The sequence below is a fragment of the Trachemys scripta genome, chromosome 10 (assembly GCF_013100865.1).
Source record: "Trachemys scripta elegans isolate TJP31775 chromosome 10, CAS_Tse_1.0, whole genome shotgun sequence".
Classification (NCBI taxonomy): domain Eukaryota; kingdom Metazoa; phylum Chordata; order Testudines; family Emydidae; genus Trachemys; species Trachemys scripta.
Genome location: NC_048307.1, coordinates 59,172,776 through 59,191,537, shown reverse-complemented (window position 1 = coordinate 59,191,537; position 18,762 = coordinate 59,172,776). Strand labels below are relative to the sequence as shown.

The 18,762-nt window shown below is 40.8% G+C and overlaps 2 protein-coding genes across 2 annotated transcripts; both read left to right on the top strand.

Moving 5' to 3' along the window:
* Positions 1-1,488: 1,488 nt before the first annotated feature.
* On the top strand, positions 1,489-3,391 carry LOC117884513 (tetratricopeptide repeat protein 24-like). Its single transcript, XM_034784946.1, has 2 exons — positions 1,489-2,164; positions 3,043-3,391. Exons 1-2 carry the CDS (start codon positions 1,501-1,503, stop codon positions 3,276-3,278), a joined length of 900 nt encoding a protein of 299 aa, XP_034640837.1. The 5' UTR covers positions 1,489-1,500; the 3' UTR covers positions 3,279-3,391.
* Positions 3,392-7,551: 4,160 nt separating this feature from the next.
* On the top strand, positions 7,552-16,823 carry LOC117884192 (tetratricopeptide repeat protein 24-like). Its single transcript, XM_034784382.1, has 6 exons — positions 7,552-7,676; positions 9,747-9,868; positions 11,527-11,646; positions 13,231-13,292; positions 15,380-15,515; positions 16,248-16,823. Exons 1-5 carry the CDS (start codon positions 7,628-7,630, stop codon positions 15,498-15,500), a joined length of 474 nt encoding a protein of 157 aa, XP_034640273.1. The 5' UTR covers positions 7,552-7,627; the 3' UTR covers positions 15,501-15,515; positions 16,248-16,823.
* The last annotated feature ends 1,939 nt before the right edge of the window (positions 16,824-18,762 follow it).

Genomic DNA, 18,762 nt, shown 5'->3' with positions numbered 1-18,762 from the left:
TGCTCAAATAAATTTATTAGTCTCTAAGGTGCCACAAGTACTCCCGTTCTTTTTGCGGATACAGACTAACACAGCCACTACTCTGAAACCTACAAAACCTTGGACTGCAATGGCATGCACATTTAGGTACACACACTAAGCCAAATTCTGATCTCTGTTATACTCTGGATTTACTGTGAAGTAAATCAGAGGAGAATGGGACTCGTTTCTTTTTGTCTATATTGGCTTTTCATTCTAGGACTACAGTACAACATAAAATCTATTCCTTATCATTAATGCAATGCTTCGAAGACATTAATAATAGATAGCAAAGCAGGGATTCTCTTTAGCAGTAGAAAGAAACAGCCATATGTCAGATAAAAACAAAGATAAATATCAATTAGGAAAAAACAGATTGTCCCTCGGCCCGCGCCACTTCCAGCAGCTCCCATTGGCCTGGAGCAGTGAACCGGTAGGTACACAAACCGGCCCAGCCCACCAGGGGCTTTCCCTACACAAGCGGCATCCCAAGTTTGGGAAACACTGCTCTAGATTACTCAACTACTACAAATGTGGCTATTTCCAGTGCTATCCATACACTTAATTCATTTTCTATTATTCATGTCACAGTGAATTGCTTCTGATCTAATAAATAGTGAATATGAAGTATACTTATGTACTGTAGAAAATATTTGCTAACTTACAATGGTCCATTTGGCCTCTGGATTCTGCAGCAGTCTCAACATAGGTGGAGTTCCAAACCAGAGTTCCATCACCAAAAAGTTTAAAATCACACTATGCCATTTTAAATATTTAACTTAATTTAAACTAAGTCATATGACATATTCAGTGGCTGGTTCAATGTAGTTGTACAAGTTATTTGTAATAGCAATCTAAAGTGTTTCAGTTATTTCTTGAATTAGAATTACATTTGCTCCCTGTCTTGTAGGCAGGATGAGCCAGACAATATTGCAAGACTGTAGCCAATGCTGGATTCCATACTGTGAATAGCACATACAGCTTTGCCCATTAGTAGAGTTTTCTGATAGTAGTAGTGTTTGGATTTGTATACTATTTTAAGGGCTTGGCTACATTTCCATTATAATCCCCTATTTTCAGATGTTTATAAATTCAGGGGTAAAAATTCTGTGCAGCTAAAAAACTTGGCACATAGCACTTATTTTGAGAGCAATTTATGTTTTCTTTACAAAATGTTAACCCTCATGGAGCTGAGAATGGAATATATTTGTCCTCAGTGAATTATGCTGCAGAGAGTCCCAATTCAGTTTCCCCTGCTTTAAACCCTGGTTGACCTCCCACAAAATCCCTTAGAAATACCCAGCATGCCCATATGAGAATCAGTTTTATAAAGATCATAAAGAACATATTTTTCAGTTCTTAATGAATGCAAAACAATCACACATCTTAGAAAGCATAAATCCAGTCAATTTCAATTCAGTTTTGAAATATAAGTAGTATAAATATTTACTTCCTTTCACAGCTTGCATTCAATACAAAGAAATGGCCTCTACTCTGGTCTCCAGCTCCTCTGAAGTGCAGACCATTAGCCACCATCCATCCATCCAGGATGAAATACTAAAGCTGTCTAAAGCTGGGACTACATCTTTAAAAAACAATGAAGCAGCCCAGGCTCTGAGCATGTTCAAGAAAGCGTACGTTCTGGCTGATGGGGTTCCTGAGACGCAAAGTCAGAAGATGTGCCTCTTCAATCTAGGGGCTGCCTATATTGCTATGGGCAAACCAAAGAAAGGACTGAAGTGCCTGCTGAAGTGTAAATCAAAGGGATCTGTGGAGAAAGATGGTGATTTCTACTTTAACATTGCAGCTGCTTATGATGAAATGAAGGAGTACTCTAAAGCGGTGAAGTTTTACCAGAGAGCTATTAATGAATACATACCTAGTGAAACACAAAGCATCTCAGATGCTTTGATCAAACTTGGCTATTGTTCAGTGAATGTAGGAGACCTTCCCTCAGCTGCACGTTCCTTTAAGCTTGCCAGCCACTCCTACCAAAAGACAGAGAAAACTGAAGATGCTGCCATGGCCATGAGGGAGGCAGTCAGCTATATGATACGGAGTCAAAAGTTCTCAAAGGCAGAAGTGCTCAAGACTTTAGCTGAATGTGCACAGCTGTGTTCTGGAATCACTAACCAGGATTTGTTAGGTAAGTCAGTAACTTTAGTTACCAATTTTGTTTCAATAAAGATAAAGAGAACTGTGTAAGTCATTTTCTTACAGAATTTAAATCGACAAAAATGTGCATCAGGCCAAGTACTATATGTAAAGCATCAGAACCTTCAGAGGTGTCTAAACACCAGACAGAAATCTCTCTGCTTTCTTTTTTCAAAGGTGTTTGCATGTAGTGAACAGTGTCACAAAGCCTTTGCCTGGCATGCAAGCAAGGTTTAGCCTGTTGCTACTGCTTTCAGTTCCTGATTCATGCATCTAAACTGAGGAGCAAATTTTAATCACTTTATTTACACTCTTGTGCCTTAGCTAATAGCTAGTAAGTATCATGGTCCATAGACAGCGAGAGGATTTCAGTTGTACATCTATTTCAGAACCCATATCACAAAATTACAATCCCTCTCTCCAAGTGTGGGACAGGTATTTCCATCAGTGAAAACTGACAACAGCAAAGTATCACTGTAATTCCTACAAATGGCTAATTTATTACTTGCTCTTTTTACTTGCCATAATTGCCCCACGTACATAAGCATTGGCTGTGGGTCACAGTTGCGATCGTTTCACATTCGCACTTCCAGATGCAACAGGAAGGATTCAGCCAATTGTACAACGTGTTACACATTATGTGAGCAGGCTGAGCCTGTGCTACAGCATCTTGTACGTTGATCTGGAGTTCATTGACCTAAAATAGCTTTGGAAACATCACCATTTGAAAGCCATTAATCATATATTCAGCCAATTAGAAATATGATGGATGGAAAAGTATAGACTAGTTATGAGTCCAAATTGTACCAAACCATCTCTCTTTGCCCAACCCCAGCTATCTAATGTTAATGTTGCTGTGCTACCTTGCAGGCAAACTCTACAACCACATTGGATTGCACTATGCTGAAATGATGTGCTTCCACCAAGCTGGGAAATACTTTATCAAAGCCATGGAAATCTGCAGTGGGGCAAACTTTTCTATACGGAAGAGAGCTGTATTACTACAAAACTTGGGAGCAATCTACAATGCTTTATGCCAGTATGAAAAGTCATTGAGATTTCACGGCGAGGCAGCACATCTGTACGGTGAGGTGTCAAACATGTGATTCATTCTGCAGGGTGGAGAGGTTCACCTCCCCCAAGCCTGAAGGATCAGACGGGCATCAGCATCTTGACTTTACAAACCTATCAAAAATCCAGCAAGGCCCTGGCACCAGCTCCTGAGGTGGTTTTTTGAGCAAGTCCCTGCCACTCCTGACTAGCCCTCCTTAGTTTGGCCCTAGTCGAGGCAGTTCTTGGACCATCCCCTCTAACTGAATTTAGCAGTCTGCATCAGTCTCTTGACTGTGTTTGTGATGAGGCCTAGTACAGGAATGTTGTTTCTTTGTGTTTCAGGCCTTTCTACCTCCCCTTTTGTCTCTGTATTCTCTCTTTTATAGCAAGCCTTGTTGCCTTCATTGGCTGCAGCTGTGGGTGCCTGCCTCCTTGACTGGCCGCTGTGGCAGCTGCATGGGGGGTGTGGTTAAGCTGCTTGCCTGTAGATAAGAGAGGTTCTCCTCCCACTTCTGTATCTGAGCAGTATGGGGTTTGTAGACCCCATTGCAGGCCCCAGTTCAGCAAAGCATTCAAGCACATACTTAACTTTATGTCAATGGGATTTAAACACATGCTTAAGTATTTTGCTGAATTGGCTACAAAATTTGGGACAGAATCAGCAAAACTATTTTGTGCCATCTTCTTGCCTATGAAATGTTTTAAGGAAGAAAATTTGGGGAATGGGTGAATATGCTAATAAAGATTTAAGGTTAAGCCTCTCGCTTGAAATACTTGGACCCCATGCCTACACCCACAGCTACCAAGGCTTTGAGAACAATCCCAGCAGAGTGAATACGGGTCTATGTTTTTAATTAACTTGATTGAGAGGCAGTGAACAATGCACAAGCACTTACATAAATAACAAACAATGAAAAAGTACAGATCTTCCATAGTGTTTTCATTAAACACTAAACAGAGGGTTTTTTTTTTTAAAGATTGAATCCAAGTGTGGTGCCTTAATGCAGCAAGATGATTCGCTATGGCAAACAATGTCTAGAAGGAAAATGCCCCTGGGATTGGTACAGAGGCTGTTAACTACTCAACATGACCAGTATTTCAGTTGTCCTAAATCAGATTAAGTCCTATAAAGTACTTGTTAATTGTTAAGGAAATCTGGTTGTTAACTCTATTTTCCTTGGGTGAAGCTAATTAAAGTTCACAGGTCCAAATCCTGCAGTCCTTGCTCAGGCAAAAGTCCTATCAAAGTGAATAGAAATGCTGTCAGACTACAGATTGCAGGCCCTATCCTTCTATTTAATTAGCATACCTATAGATGTTTATCTATAGATCTCAACATGCTCCACAATGGTGAGTAAGCATCTGTAGAAAACAGAGGCACAGAGAAGTAAGGTGAGTCGCTAAAGTTTGCATACTGAGCATCAAGAGCCAGAATAGAATCCAGGTATCTTGATACCTAGCCAGGTACCCATTCACTGGGCTATCAGGAAATATGTATATTTCAGTCAGTGAGCTTTGGAGACTCAAAGCTTGCAGGATTTTGTCATAGGTAAGGATAGGAAGATTTGGACCAGACATTGTCTTTTTTCCTTCTTTGCTGTCTTTTTGATATTTTTCTGGCATCCTTTTGAATGCTTGTATTTCTAATCAGGCATTTTGCATGGGATATCAGCATGCTGTACATTCAAAAAGGTACAGTATGGTTATAATGGATTTAGGTTAGTCATAAAGCAGCTATAAAGAACCATTGATGCCTCATGAAAAAGATCCCTATTGGAACAATTCTGCCTCCACAGCATCTAATTTTATGCTTTTCCTTCCCCTGGTTTTCATTAGTTGGATATTTGTTTGACAACAGGCTTTTTGTTCTTTAGAAGGTCATCTGATCCTGCTGGCTTTCCCTAACCTGAAATCACAAGCCTCTGACTATGACATCACAGTTCCTCCCTGTTTAACAAACAACATTTATTGTAAAACAAAGCAAAGAAAATGACCTTAGGTGAGGAAAACACCGCAAGTTTCCAAAGGAACAAAGATCATGTTTTCTGCAAACATCCCAGGAATAATTTAAAAAAACCTTACAGGGTAAACAAATACATTACATAGTACTTGGGCAAGACTTGTTTCTAGACACACTGTTTATTAAAGTATCAGTAACTAAGGTAGCTGCAGCCTTACACCAGTGATTCTTAACACAAGAGAGATTCTAAAATTTAAAAATTAATAAAACCCTCTTTGTCTCCCCTGCACCAACACAACACACTGGTCTTTTGTCACATTTTCTATGCATCCAGGTCATGTATTCTGCCACAAAACACACAAGGCTGTGTCTGTCCCACTGCATTACCTAACTCTTATAATGTGGGGGAGGTAATATCTTTTATTGGACCAACTTCTGTTGGCAAAAGAGACAAGCTCTCTTCTTAAAGAAGAGTTCTGTGTAGCTCAAAAGATTGTCTCTTTCACCAAGAGAAGTTGGTCCAATAAAAGATGTTACCTCACCCACCTTGTGTCTCGAATACCCTGGGACCAACATTGCTACAGCTAATACTGCAAACAGATAGAGAAATTTTCAGACCCCCACACACTAAGGTAAACGACATTTTTAGGCAGGGATGGAAATGAGCGAAACCTTTCTCACCAGTACCATCTGAAGAAGTGGTGGAAGAAGGAGTGTGGGTAGCACATATACTGTGCACCCAGTTCAATCACATTTTTAGTACTGTTTGCTCTCATTGTACTTTTTTCCACTTTGATATTTTCTCTGCTTCTCTTTCAGGCTGTGCAGACATAAGCCACACACTACAATTCTTTTCATTGTTCCAGTTTATACAGTAAAAATAATAGTTGCTCAGAAATCCTTCTATGTGATCCTTACAGTTTCTGTCCTGTGGCAGCAGTGTTGGTCAAGGATATGAGAGACACAAGGTAGGTGAGGTAGCACGCAAAGAGGAGGGCTGTGTAGCTTGAAAGATTGTACCTTCCACACCAAACAGAAGCTGGTCCAATGAAAGATTATCTCACCTACCTTGTCTCTCTCAACTTCTGTCCTTGACTTGTTCGGTTTTAAAGGTGGTTTGCACCAGGCTTTGGTAAGCTTTCCCCCACCATTGATGCACTGTTTAATTCACTTGCTAATTAAAGACGTTTGGCTAATCAGCGTTTTTCAAAGTCTTGTCCCTCTCAGCTAGCTGGCTGAAAGATATTGCTTATACCAAACCTGTTTTAAAGGGTCACATGTCAACATGTTTAGGCCTAGAATTCAAACTAACTACTTAGCCTTTGTCTAGAGCAGAGGTGGGCAAACTACGGCCCGCGGGCCACATCTGGCCCACGGGACCCTCCTGCCCAGCCCCTGAGCTCCTGCCCTGGGAGGCTCGCCCCCAGCCCCTCCCCTGCTGTTCCCCCTCCCCCACAGCCTCAGCTCGCCCCGCCACCGGCATAATGCTCTGGGCGGCAGGTCTGCGAGCTCCTGGGACAGCACAGCTGCAGAGCCGCAGCCTGACCCGGTGCTCTGTGCTGCGCGGTGGCGTGGCTGGTTCCAACTGGGCAGTGCGGCTGCCTGTCTGCTGCTCTGGGCGGCGCAGCTGTAGCGCCGCCAGCCACCAGTGCTCCAGGCAGTGCAGTAAGGGGGCAGGGAGCTGGGGGGGTTGGCTAGAGGGCAGGGGAGTTCGGGGTAGTGGTCAGGGGGTGGAGGTGTGGATAGGGGTCGGGGCGGTCAGAGAGTGGGGAACGGGGGGGTTGAATTGGGGCCGGGGTCCCGGGGGGGGGAATCGGAAGGGGGGGGGGTGGGGCGGGAGTCCCGGAGTGGGGGCCGTCAGGGGGCAAGAAGCAGGGGGGGTTTGGATAGGGGGCAGGGGACAGGCCACGCCTGGGTGTTTGGGGAGACAGCCTCCCCTAACCAGCCCTCCATACAATTTTGGAAACCAGATGCAGCCCTCAGGCCAAAAAGTTTGCCTGCCCGTGGTCTAGAGCCATCCCTGAACAAATCCGTATTAAAATAGACATCAAGACAAGTTATAACAAAGGAATTTTCCCCAGATACTTGCAATGATTCTATAGTAACTGCAAACAAATTATTTCTTTCAGTCTCCACCATAATGATATAGGTTTATTGCTTTGCTTCAGGGTACATCATGTCTTATAGGTCTGTAAGTTAAAATGTAATACAAGTAAAATAGTGATACTTAAACAATTAATTGCATAGATAATTTTAAACACTACATTCATGGACCCAATTGTTTAAACAGAATATGGGAGTATGTATAAATCTGTTTATGTAACTATAACTCATGAATCACTTACATTAATCTTTTCTTTAGGTGCACTGAGAGAGAGAAACGCCCAAGGACAAAGTCTCTGCAATTTAGCATATGCTTACAGCCAGCTGAAAAACTATGACATGGCAGAGTATTACTATCAAGAGGCACTTAATGCATTTGTGGATGTGGGTAAGAGAGCTGCCTCCAGCCACTATAATTTCAGATTTGTAATAAACCCCTATTTTCTGTTCTTAATAAATCAGTAGTATTAATTTGCAGAAGGCTGAATCCACTGATTTCATATCATGCCTGGAGAACCCATAATTAACCGCCTCTCTCTACAGAGGAAGTGTCCCATACCTTTGTACTGATATTGTTTGGTGTCCAAAAAGTCTATACAACATCAAAGTGTCTGACACTTACAAATGTCTAAACTAGAAGAAGTCCATTGACATTGTACTTCATTGAAAGGGACCAATAATTGTTTCACTGGCATAAGATCAGGTCTGGAACAGCTTTTAAAGTTACCAATATCAATGGAAGATTTTTCTACTTAGATGGAAGTGCCTCATGAGTTTCCTGCTTATCAAGGTCAGCACAATTGTTTACAATATCAATAGAAGATTTTTTTAATTTGCTCTTTTTTCCCCCTCAAGTGAGCCATTACAAGGGGAAAAGAATGTTCTTCTCTTTGGTATTAAATGAGCACTAGAGAGAAATAATCTCTTCCAACATCAATACACTTGAATTAAGATAATTTGTGTTAAATTACAATTAATATCTACATTAAGTCACTAAAGGCAAAATAATTTAACATTAAGTCTCTCATTCTGTCCCAATCACCATGACATGTGTAGGTATTTAAACTAGCTGTGGTACAGTAAATAATATCTCCCACTGTACTGAGACCAATTTGAGACCCCTGCATTACCTTGGCACCTAATTTAATGATGAGTAGATAAAAGCAAGGAAATTTCAGATACAGGTTTATCAGTTAACCCAAACTTTGGGGGCAATGTAATACTATCAGGCCTGCAGTGTTGATGTCCAACATGTGGCTTTCCGAATTTAAGAGGTCACCAGTGTCCTCCACTTAATTTAGCACCTGCTGCTGGGACCCTCCCCTCCTCAAGTCTTTCACATTTTGGTAAAATGAACACCCAAAGGGAATATGGTGTGAATAAGTGGGTGTAATTCAATACAAACCACCACACAGCCATACTGCATCATCAGAAATCCTGAAAAGGGACAAGCTAGTGCCCATTTCCTCCGGAATAACCTGTTCTCTAACATTCAATGCTGTGTAGTCATTATGGAGTTGTCTGGTCATTTGCACATCTACCTACTATCCTAAATATCCAAATGGTGGAGTATGAACCTAAGAGGGACCTGATCCAAAGTTCATTGAAGCCAATGAGTCTTTCTTCTTGTCTTCATTGAGGACTGTTCTAGGCCCTGATTAAGCAAAATATTTAAGCATGAGTTTAAATATAATGTGGACTTAAGTATGTGTCTTCACTGTTTTGCCTACATGGAGCCATAATTTCTTGCTGAATTCATTTTTTAATAGTTATTTTGTAGCTGAGATCAACTAAGCATTTGAGTTCTGAATGTAAAAACAAAAAATATTTAAAATCAACAAACTATATTTTAATGTGAATAAGCCTGCCATGTTTCAGCAAGAAATGTTTTCCCTCAAGTTAGAAACACAGAATGCAATTGTATATTGGAATTGCCATCTAAACTTTAATTTCTTCATTAAACTCAGACTTCTCATTATATCTGAATACACAGAATTCATCATGTATGCGGTTATTCATTTAATGTCTGGCAACATCATGTCTGGTAATGTGCATTGGATTAGGCCCTAAATTAGCATTAGGTTAAGCTACTGCTAAAATTATTAGAGGGAGAAAAAAATATTTTAGTTATGATAAGTGAGCCTGAAATTATTGCATTCCATGTTGCTTCAAATCAATAGCAATTGTTCCTGAAATAAAACATCTTATCTTTCCTGGAATAGAAGTTCCAATGTCCTGATTGTCAAAGCAAAATAAAGCAACCAAACAATAACCCTACCCCACCTCCACACTATTTACTGGAATAGGATCAAACCATCATCCATTTACCTCAGGAATACACTGCATACAACACATTTCAACCCTTTACACACTGACTTGTCCAGTCTGTATTTTAAAGTTGAATTTATATAGACAGAATAACAAAAACTTTGAATATCAGTAATATGATCTCTTACAGGTGATTTATATGGCCAGCAACAAGTCTGCGAAGGATTGGGTGCTACTAGTTTCTGCCTAGGTGATGTAGATCAGGCCATCTCGTATTACAAACAAGCTCTGACTCTGTTTGGAAAGTCAAAGGTACTTTTTGTTTGCACTGTTTGCTTAGTAATGCACACAGAAGATAGAGACTTTTTTTGTCAGCATTAGGAAATAATGTAAGCTGTTTTCTCAGAGCCTGCACCTTATGAAGAGTTCCCATTCACTCCAGTGGGAGTTCCACACACCTAGCAGCTAGAGAATTGAGTCTTCAGCTGACCCTTCCTAAATACAACCCTTCCTCCTACACAGTATCCGTTAGTTGAGTGGGTGAGGAAAAGGAACTTTACAGGAGTGGTGGGCTTAGAGGCATTATTTAAAAAAAAAAAAAAAAAAAAAAGGCAGAAGGTTTAAATCAACTATTCAGAATTCTGCTCACTGAAGTGCATTCTGCTATTCCTAAAATGTAATATATTATGTAACAAATGCATTTCATAACAGCTAGCTAGGTAATCTCACAGACTGTGAATTAATTAGCAAAGGTAGTTTCTGATGTAGAACATTGATCATCTCAACCAGCAGGTTGGCCTTTCTTTTTTTTAAAACTGGCAATGATTTTCTCAAATTCTGTAGGTCAGAGTAATAGCCGCAAAGATCACAGAGTCCCTCCGGAGAGAGACATTGCTGTTGATTTGAGTGGCCAGTGCATGCCTGTATTTCAGGGAAAGTGTGTAACTGTGCTTGCTGCAAAGATGAGATAAAGAGTTCAAAGAGCAGTTAAAAAGGAGGGGGGGAGGGGTACTCATGGTGGGTGTGATTTTGTTTGGAACATCCCATTCTACAGCACAGGGTCTGATCAGTGGTTCAGAGCATAAAGGAACAGGCAAAAAAGGACCTTGAATGAAAGCATGTTTGCAAATATACATCTGAGCCACCATTGGCTATAGGTTTCAGAGTGGTAGCCGTGTTAGTCTGTATCAGCAAAAAGAACGAGGAGTACTTGTGGCACCTTAGAGACTCAAATTTATTTGAGTTTTAGCCCACCAAAGCTTATGCTCAAATACATTTGTTAGTCTCTAAGGTGCCACAAGTACTCCTCATTCTTTTTACCATTGGCTATAGTGTCCTGCAACCTCAGGCAACCCAGCCTCATTTTAAAATAAAAAGTGTTCAATATTAACATCTAGTTATTGCCACTATGGTATTTATCAAAGATTATGGCTCATGTTTGGATTTGCCTCACAATGAAACTTAAATTGTTTAGATTTTTCCCTTTTCCCACTATATGTTGGAATCCAGTATAATGAGAGCAAATTATTATGCTTTCTGCACAAACAAGAGGCATGTCACTGTTTAGCTGACATTCTGCCACTGGAATGAAGCATTTGCAAGTTATTTTTAAGGGAAATATTAGCTCTGGTAAATTATCCACACACAAAACAACAATGAAAAGTTGTTTTAGGTGAAAATTTTTTGTTGAAAAATTTGACGAGACAAAACAAAAAAAATGACAACTGACAGAGGAGCAAGAAGGGCTGAGTTATATACAAGTAGATATACTGCTTTAAATACCCCAGAGAACATACAGTGCAGAGATGTAGGAAACATTAAAATGAACAAAGAAAATATAGTGTAATGGCAGGGCAAAGGACAGTATACACCACTGGGGTATTTGTCAAGGAAGATTACAGCTCATGTTTGGATTTTTCTCACAATGAAATATCTGTTTTGACTTTTCCCTTTCTTTTTTTCTGAAACAGGAAACATCTGATCTCTCCAGAGAAAGGGTTTTAGGGAAACTGAGGGATGCTGTTAAGTATCAAACCAGTCATCAGTGTCCTGTTTCATGCAGAGATAGCTTTTCAAACACAATAGCAGCTGTAAGTTTAGGGCAAGGAGAATCATTACAAAACATGAAAACAAAAGCTAACTTTAAAAATCATTGCTGATTTGCTCGACTCCCTTTCTTCCTCCTGCTAGTTGCTAACAAGCACAGTGTGTGCTGTAGCACTTGGCATTCAGCTAGAAAGGGAAGGTGAGTAGCAGCTGTCCCATCTGTGTTGATATAGAGGTAGCACTGGTGGATAACAGAATGAGCTCTCTGGAACACATGCAGTTTTCAGCTTTGTCCAGAGCCTTGAGTCAGAGGGGAAAAGATCCCTGGTGATCTAAACTTATCCCCTTCTGATCTCACATCCATGTGCCGGAGGATCCCCTCAACAGCTCTCGTCTAGTCAAAAGTTGGTCCAATAAGAGATATTATCTCACCCACCTTCTCCCTTTGTTTAGTGATAACCAGAGCAATAGGAAACATTCAGCTGGGGACTGACTATCTAAAGACTAGACTAGACTGAACGCCAGTACAAGGGCTGAGGATTAATTTGGTGGAACTGTGTGCACATCAGAGGCAGCCAGAAAGTAGGCAGAAGGGACCAGAAAAGTGAGAAGATAACCAGTTAAGCTTTTGTATGATGGACTTGAGAGGAAGCCAAGACATTTTTTAGGCAAAGTTCTGGCTGGAAAGTAAGGCCTGGAATGATGGGCAGTGGGTAGTGGGAGGTTGTGTCTCCCCAAACAGCCTTGCGTGGTCCCGCCCACACTCCGTCCCCAGCCCCCTTCCTGCTTCCCAGGCTGTGCTGCAGGGGACTCTTCCCCGCCATGGCTGGGGCCCCAAGCTGAGGTGAGGGCATATGGGGCCTGCGCTCCAGGGCTGCGTCCAGCATGCTGCCTAGGGTTGCTAGGTGTCTGTTTTTCAACTAGAACATGTGGTCGAAAAGGGACCCTCCCCAGCCCAGTGAAAATGAGCAAGTGAGTGAGGGTGGGGGACAGCGAGTGACGGAGGAGAGGGGAAGGATGGAGTGAGTGGGGCGGGGCCTCAGAGAAGGGGTGGGGCAAGGGTGTTTGCTTTTGTGCGATTAGAGAGTTGGCCGCTGCTTGCCCTTCCGGTGCTCACCCGCCCCACGTTCTGTGAAGTGTGGGCTTCCTGTTATTTTTCTAAGTTTCCTGACTCCCAGGGTTGTCTCTCTAAAACCCTATTGATTCACAGCTGCACAAGCCACTTCAGATTTAACACAAACAACTTCATCTTCAGATTAAAGTTTGAAATTCAAATATTCAGTTCAGAACAGATTGATTTTTTTTAAGCACTCATGTATTCTATATCATCAGAACTTCTTCATTCAGTTCTGAAATCCTCGTAATATGCTTCCACCTATTAGGGTTGGAAACCAGCAGCTCTATTCCATTTCTCTTCCACAACCTAATTCTATTTTATATAATTAGAATAAAAAACCTACTAATAAATCCAGAAGCTTGGGAGTTGATTCTCCCCTCACTTACAAATGGTGTAAATCTAGAGTCCCAACAGAGAAGCCAAACAAATTTAGAATCTGTTCTGTATCATGTCAGTTTTACTAGAAATACTGTGCTTATTATAATAAAAAAAATCATTTGCTCTTTCATAGCAATCTTCTCCCAAAGTTGCCAGAGATGACCATGGTTCTGTGATATCTGAACAAGAAACATAGTAAGTTACAGCAGTGCTTTAGTTGGTCAGATTTAAGAGACCTAAAACATCAAACTTCTCTCTAAAGTCCATGATCTATTTTAAACACACAACACTCCAATACACTTGGCAAATTTGGCCTTGTTAATATTAAGCAACCGTTATTTAAGAGACCCAAGGCAAATGGATATGCATGAGATGAAATAAAATACAGCAAAGAAGCTATAAACTCAGTATAAACGTTACAAATATTGTTGAAACCTGGGTCATTCTTAGTATTTCTGAGCAACCAGACTCTGCCCTCACTTCTATCCCTGGCAGTCAATGAGGTGTAAAGGTTGCACATGAGAGCAGAAATTGGCACAAGTGTATAGGTCATTGACAACGTCAGTGGCACGTGTATTTAATGAAAGAATGCTGAGACTCAAAATGCATAAGGAGGAGAGATGTCTCTTTGGTTTGTTGTTTTAGACACAAGCATGAGGCAGTAACTCACCTTTTAAGCATGTTAGTATTGTTATATAGAAAGTATAGTAAAACATGCATGTTAGTATTGTTATACAGAAAGGACAATGGTGAGATTATAATGGTGCTCTCCAATTCCCTGTCAAATGCTCCGCTTCTGAGAGAAAGATGACATTAAACTCTGCTTTTATCACACATCCCCTTTAAAAACAAAAACAAAATTCTAGTTTCAGCAGCACACAAGTTTTTAAAATTCAAAGAGTGGGTGGGTCATGCGTCAGTCACTGAATGACCCTACTACTTTAGCCCTTCTCTAGCACCTTACATCCGAGAATGGCAAAGCATTTTGTAAACACTAATTAAATAAAACCTTGCAGCACTCCTGGAAAGTTATATTTAGAATTAAAAGTATTATCATATTATCCCTATTTTACAGATAGAGAAACAGAGGTTAGTTGATTTATATAAAATCACAGAGTTAGTGTCAAAGCTGGAATTAAAATCTAGTGGTGAAATCCTGATTCAGTTGACTTTGACTGGGCTAGGATTTCATGCCAGATCTGGACTCCCAGTCCTGAGTTCTAACCTCAAGGATACACTGCTTCCCATGAGATGGGCTCAGAATCACCAGGTAACAGGTGGTGGTGAAAAAGTTGGAGATTTTTTTCCTTCAAAAAAAAAAAGGGAGGGGGGTGATTTCATTGCTGCACCTGTACTGACCCAAACTAACAACTTTGACATCAAACTCTGCAATAGCCAGCCAGCGTCCTTTCTACAAAACGTTAGTATATTTTAGTACCAACAATTAGGAGTCAAAGTAGCTGATCATTCCACCACTGCATCCAAACCTGAATCAGATTTTAAAAAAATGTATGTAGTAAGTATTATTGCCTGAGGCTTGTTTCCAGTGATTCCATGCACAAATACTAGACACTTAAAAGTTACAACTGGCTACCTGCAGGCTCAAATATCAAACCTGGGAGAGGAGTTGTTGATATCATAGTTTATGTGACTTTTGAAAATCAAATGGAAACAACTGAAGAAGCAATAGTTTTGTTGCAGCAATAATTCCATGCTGTTAGATATTTTAGCGGAGAGTTCATTGTAGAAGATTTCTCAGTCATGTATTGAAAACCTACGTCAGAAACAGCCAGACTGTGAGGAAGAGCAATTCCCTTGTTATGTCCTGTCATGATTATTCCCCTGAATGTCTAGGTTCATGTCACAAACTGCACACACATCAGTTGTAAGGATTCTCCTCCTCCCAGACAACTTCATCTTATACTTTCAATGATAAGTCTCTGCATAGCCACTAGATGTCACTTTATTAAGGTTATTTTAGTAATCCTGTGCTGTTTTATTGGCATTAGCCCTTCAGAGGTAGTGTGCAGTTTCATTTTGATTTTAAAACATGAACATTTTAAGACTAGCTAGGAGTTGAAGAATCACTTGTCTAATTTGAAAACCACAGTATTTCCCATATTTCAAAGACGGAACTCTCAGAACATATAGACAATGGAATTAAAAAACAGGGATGAATTTGGCCCTTGGTGTACACTAGAAACATGCATTATGTATGTGGTCACAATGAAAGGATAAAAAGACGACTCAGGCACCAATTTCTATTCCTTTTTTTTCCCCAGTCTATATGATGAGCCACAGAACGAGTATTCTGGTAATGAAAAGAAACAGAGAGATGGATATACTGAAAGGAGTGTCACTTCCAGAACAGATTCAATGTCATCTCACCTTATTCCACAGTAACAAAGGTGCTGGCAGGTACTGTAGATATAGTTTTAAAATGTTCCATTTATTTTATATTTAGGGTACAAACCCTCTGCTTTCTGATGCCTCAAGTCTGAGTCTCCGATAGTTCAGTTTTACAGAGTAGGACACGGTTTGAAATATCCAGACCTTGCATTCATGCAATTCTCCTTTATAGAAAAAACTGACCCTGGAGGAGAGAGGGAAACAGAACAGGAGGATGACTCCATTTCTGGGCACATGAATGTAGAATCACAGCTGTGGGCCAGATTCTTCATTTCCTTACATATATGTGTATCAGGAGGAACACCACTGAAGTCAGTGGAGATACACCATTGTGAGAGCAGGAGATGTATGAGCAGACTCTGGCAACATGGAGGCAGCACAGGCCATTACACATACACAGACTTTTTTTAAATCCTGTGGTAGAACAAAGGTTGAAATAACCAAGAAATGGTAAAACATTATGAATCTAAGTCAACACTGAACATTAGATTAAAATATAGGTAGGATCCAATGTTTATCTTTAGGAACATGATATTAGATTGGTTTAAAATCAAAAGACATTTACCCTGAACTCATTGAGGACAATAGGGTTTTGCTATTGACTTCGATGGCAGCCCAATCCGGCCCAAGCAAAGTGCATTTCAAAAGAAGGGAGGAATAATAATTTGTATGAAAAAATAGAACTTAAAGTCTTCTTTGAAACAATAGCAACAATGATGGTGTCATTTAACATTTTTATAGCTTCTTCCATCCCAAAGGATCCCAAAGCACTTTACAAAACTTACTGGATAAAACTGTACATAGAGCATCAACTACTGAGAATGCAGCCATCTCTGGGAAGGAGATTGGCAGACAACCGCTCTACATTGGGATTAGAGGATATTTTAGTGAAGAACACAGGCTAAGCTCTACTGCCATGGAAGGTGTGTCAGACTATTTGATAGTCACACAAAACAGCAAGGTCTTCTTTGACTTTTAAGGTCTCTTCCAAAACATTGAAGAATACACTGTAATAACTATGCTAACTTTCTCAGTATGTTAGTTCCACCCCAGGAGCTGTAAATGCAAGTAAGACAATTAACTCCTTGGAAATGCCTCAGTTCAGCTGATTATTCTAGTTTCTAGTAATTAAGATTGCATTTCATGATCCTCAGCCTTATTAAATTAGTGTTTACAGTTCTGTATGCTACAAAAATAAAACATGGTTATTTTAATTAAATTATTCATAAATGGCATTGGTTCCACCTCAGATGTATGTATAATGAGAACGGGACCAAGCAGACTTATCATTCATCATACATTTTCATGTATTTTTGCCTGCTAATTGGAGATACATGGAACTGTTCAGATTAAATGCAAATCTTTCCAATTTCTCTATCCTCCTCCTTTCTTAATCTATTTCCTTCCACAGGCCCGTGCTCAAAAGTCTTATTTACCTGCCCTCCCTCCCTGGCTGTGGACCCTTATTTCTGGGGATATTCTTCCAGTCCTGACATGGTTTTCAGAAGCTCACTGATTTGCCAAATTGCCTGCTGTGTCACAAAACACACAGAGAATATTAAAGAGCAATGATGACTGTCTCCACTATTTTACATAGCAACACATATGCTGTCAGTAATTCAGTACAAAAGGAAATCAAGTCTAGTTTTAAAAGAATGAAATATTAACAGTAGTCAGAGCAGCTCCCAACATATTTGAATTTTAGATGTTACTTATTGCTGTTTGCAGCCAAAGAGACTATTTTAGTATTGCAGTTCTAGGAGCAATGGGCCCAATTCTTCTGTCATCCTGATCAGAATTCTGATTAATCCCATTGAATCCAATGGGGTTACTCCAATTTACTCCAAAACTGAGTTACTCCAGATCTACAGCAGTGTAACAAAGCAGAATTTGGCTCCATGTTTCAAGGTGTAAGATAATTTTACAACAGATTTTCTGACCTGTGAACAGGTAAAGGGGAACAGAAATTACCGGCAAATTCCCAGCATACATAGCCAGTTCTTACACCTCTCACCAGGCATCCACTGAGATACGGGATGTTTTGGGGACAGAAAAGGGACCATAGCGAATCAGATGGTGAAAGCTAGGTCAGCCCCTAGGCTGCTCTAATCTGTTCTGTGACTGGTACAGAAAATCAGGGAAGCTTCCTGCTTGTGTAACCAACCAGAACCAACCCTTCACCCAGTCATTTGTTTAGACTGGAGGAGAGATTCCCTTAGAAATACTTTAAAGTAAGGCATGATCCAAATTCAAGGCAGTATGGAAAGCATAGCTTGAAGTGATAGGTTTAGACCAGGGATCGGCAACATTTGGCATGCAGTGCCCCAGGGAAAGGCCCTGGCAGGCCGGGCCAGTTTGTTTACCTGCTGCGTCCACAGGTTCAGCCGATCACAGCTCCCACTGGCCACGGTTTGCCGTTTCAGGCCAATGGGGGCTGCGGGAAATGGCACGGACTGAGGGATGTGCTGGCCACCCTTCCCGCAGGCCCCATTGACCTGGAACGGCAAACTGCAGCCAGTGGGAGCTGCGATCAGCTGAACCTGCAGACGCTGCAGGTAAACAAACCGTCCCGGCCCGCCAGTGGATTTCCCTGACAGACAGTGTGCCAAAGGCTGCCGATCCCTGGTTTAGACCATACTCTTTTCCCTTTGCCCTCCCACTACACATTTAACTGACTGTTCTTAAAAATACAAAGAATTTCTTTGCTCTTCTCCTTTTCCATTCTGTATCAACTCCAGAGAATGCCAATAGAAGTTCCATGAACAAACCACAAATACAGTCCAGTAGAGATTGGCACTATGGATAATGGAGAACGCTGCCCTTACTGACACAGTCTTAAACAGAGTTTTGTTGTTGTTTTAAACAAAAGTTTTATAACTGTTTTTGCACAAACCAGGGCATTTAGGAGCTATTGTGACAGTCTCTTCATCAGTACAATTAAGCAGAGAAGTTCCATTGGAATCTAATCTAAATCTGAAAAAAGTGCTCGAAAATTTAGACTGGGTAGCTAGGTAACTTGACCATTCCTTCATTTGAACCCAATCAATTTCATGCATAAGGGCCCAGGGGGTAAAAGGCAGGGGTTGGGGGGAGGGGAGAGAGGGGAATAAATCCATAAAGAACAAAGATCACAAAAATGAAACAGCTAAGGAGCTGCAATACAGAACAAAAAGCATGTCCACGGACACATACAATCCTAGGTAATGCAAAACCACCAGCAGCAGCTTCATCCTCCTGGTCAGCAGATTATTGCCTA

Bases quoted from the DNA above. Each gene is read 5' to 3' on its own strand.
- LOC117884192 (XM_034784382.1), top strand. From the start codon at position 7,628: ATGGCAGAGTATTACTATCAAGAGGCACTTAATGCATTTGTGGATGTG. The intron at 7,677-9,746 runs GTAAGAGAGCTG...GATCTCTTACAG, and splicing joins TAATGCATTTGTGGATGTGG to GTGATTTATATGGCCAGCAA. The intron at 9,869-11,526 runs GTACTTTTTGTT...TTTCTGAAACAG, and splicing joins CTCTGTTTGGAAAGTCAAAG to GAAACATCTGATCTCTCCAG.
- LOC117884513 (XM_034784946.1), top strand. From the start codon at position 1,501: ATGGCCTCTACTCTGGTCTCCAGCTCCTCTGAAGTGCAGACCATTAGC. The intron at 2,165-3,042 runs GTAAGTCAGTAA...GCTACCTTGCAG, and splicing joins CACTAACCAGGATTTGTTAG to GCAAACTCTACAACCACATT.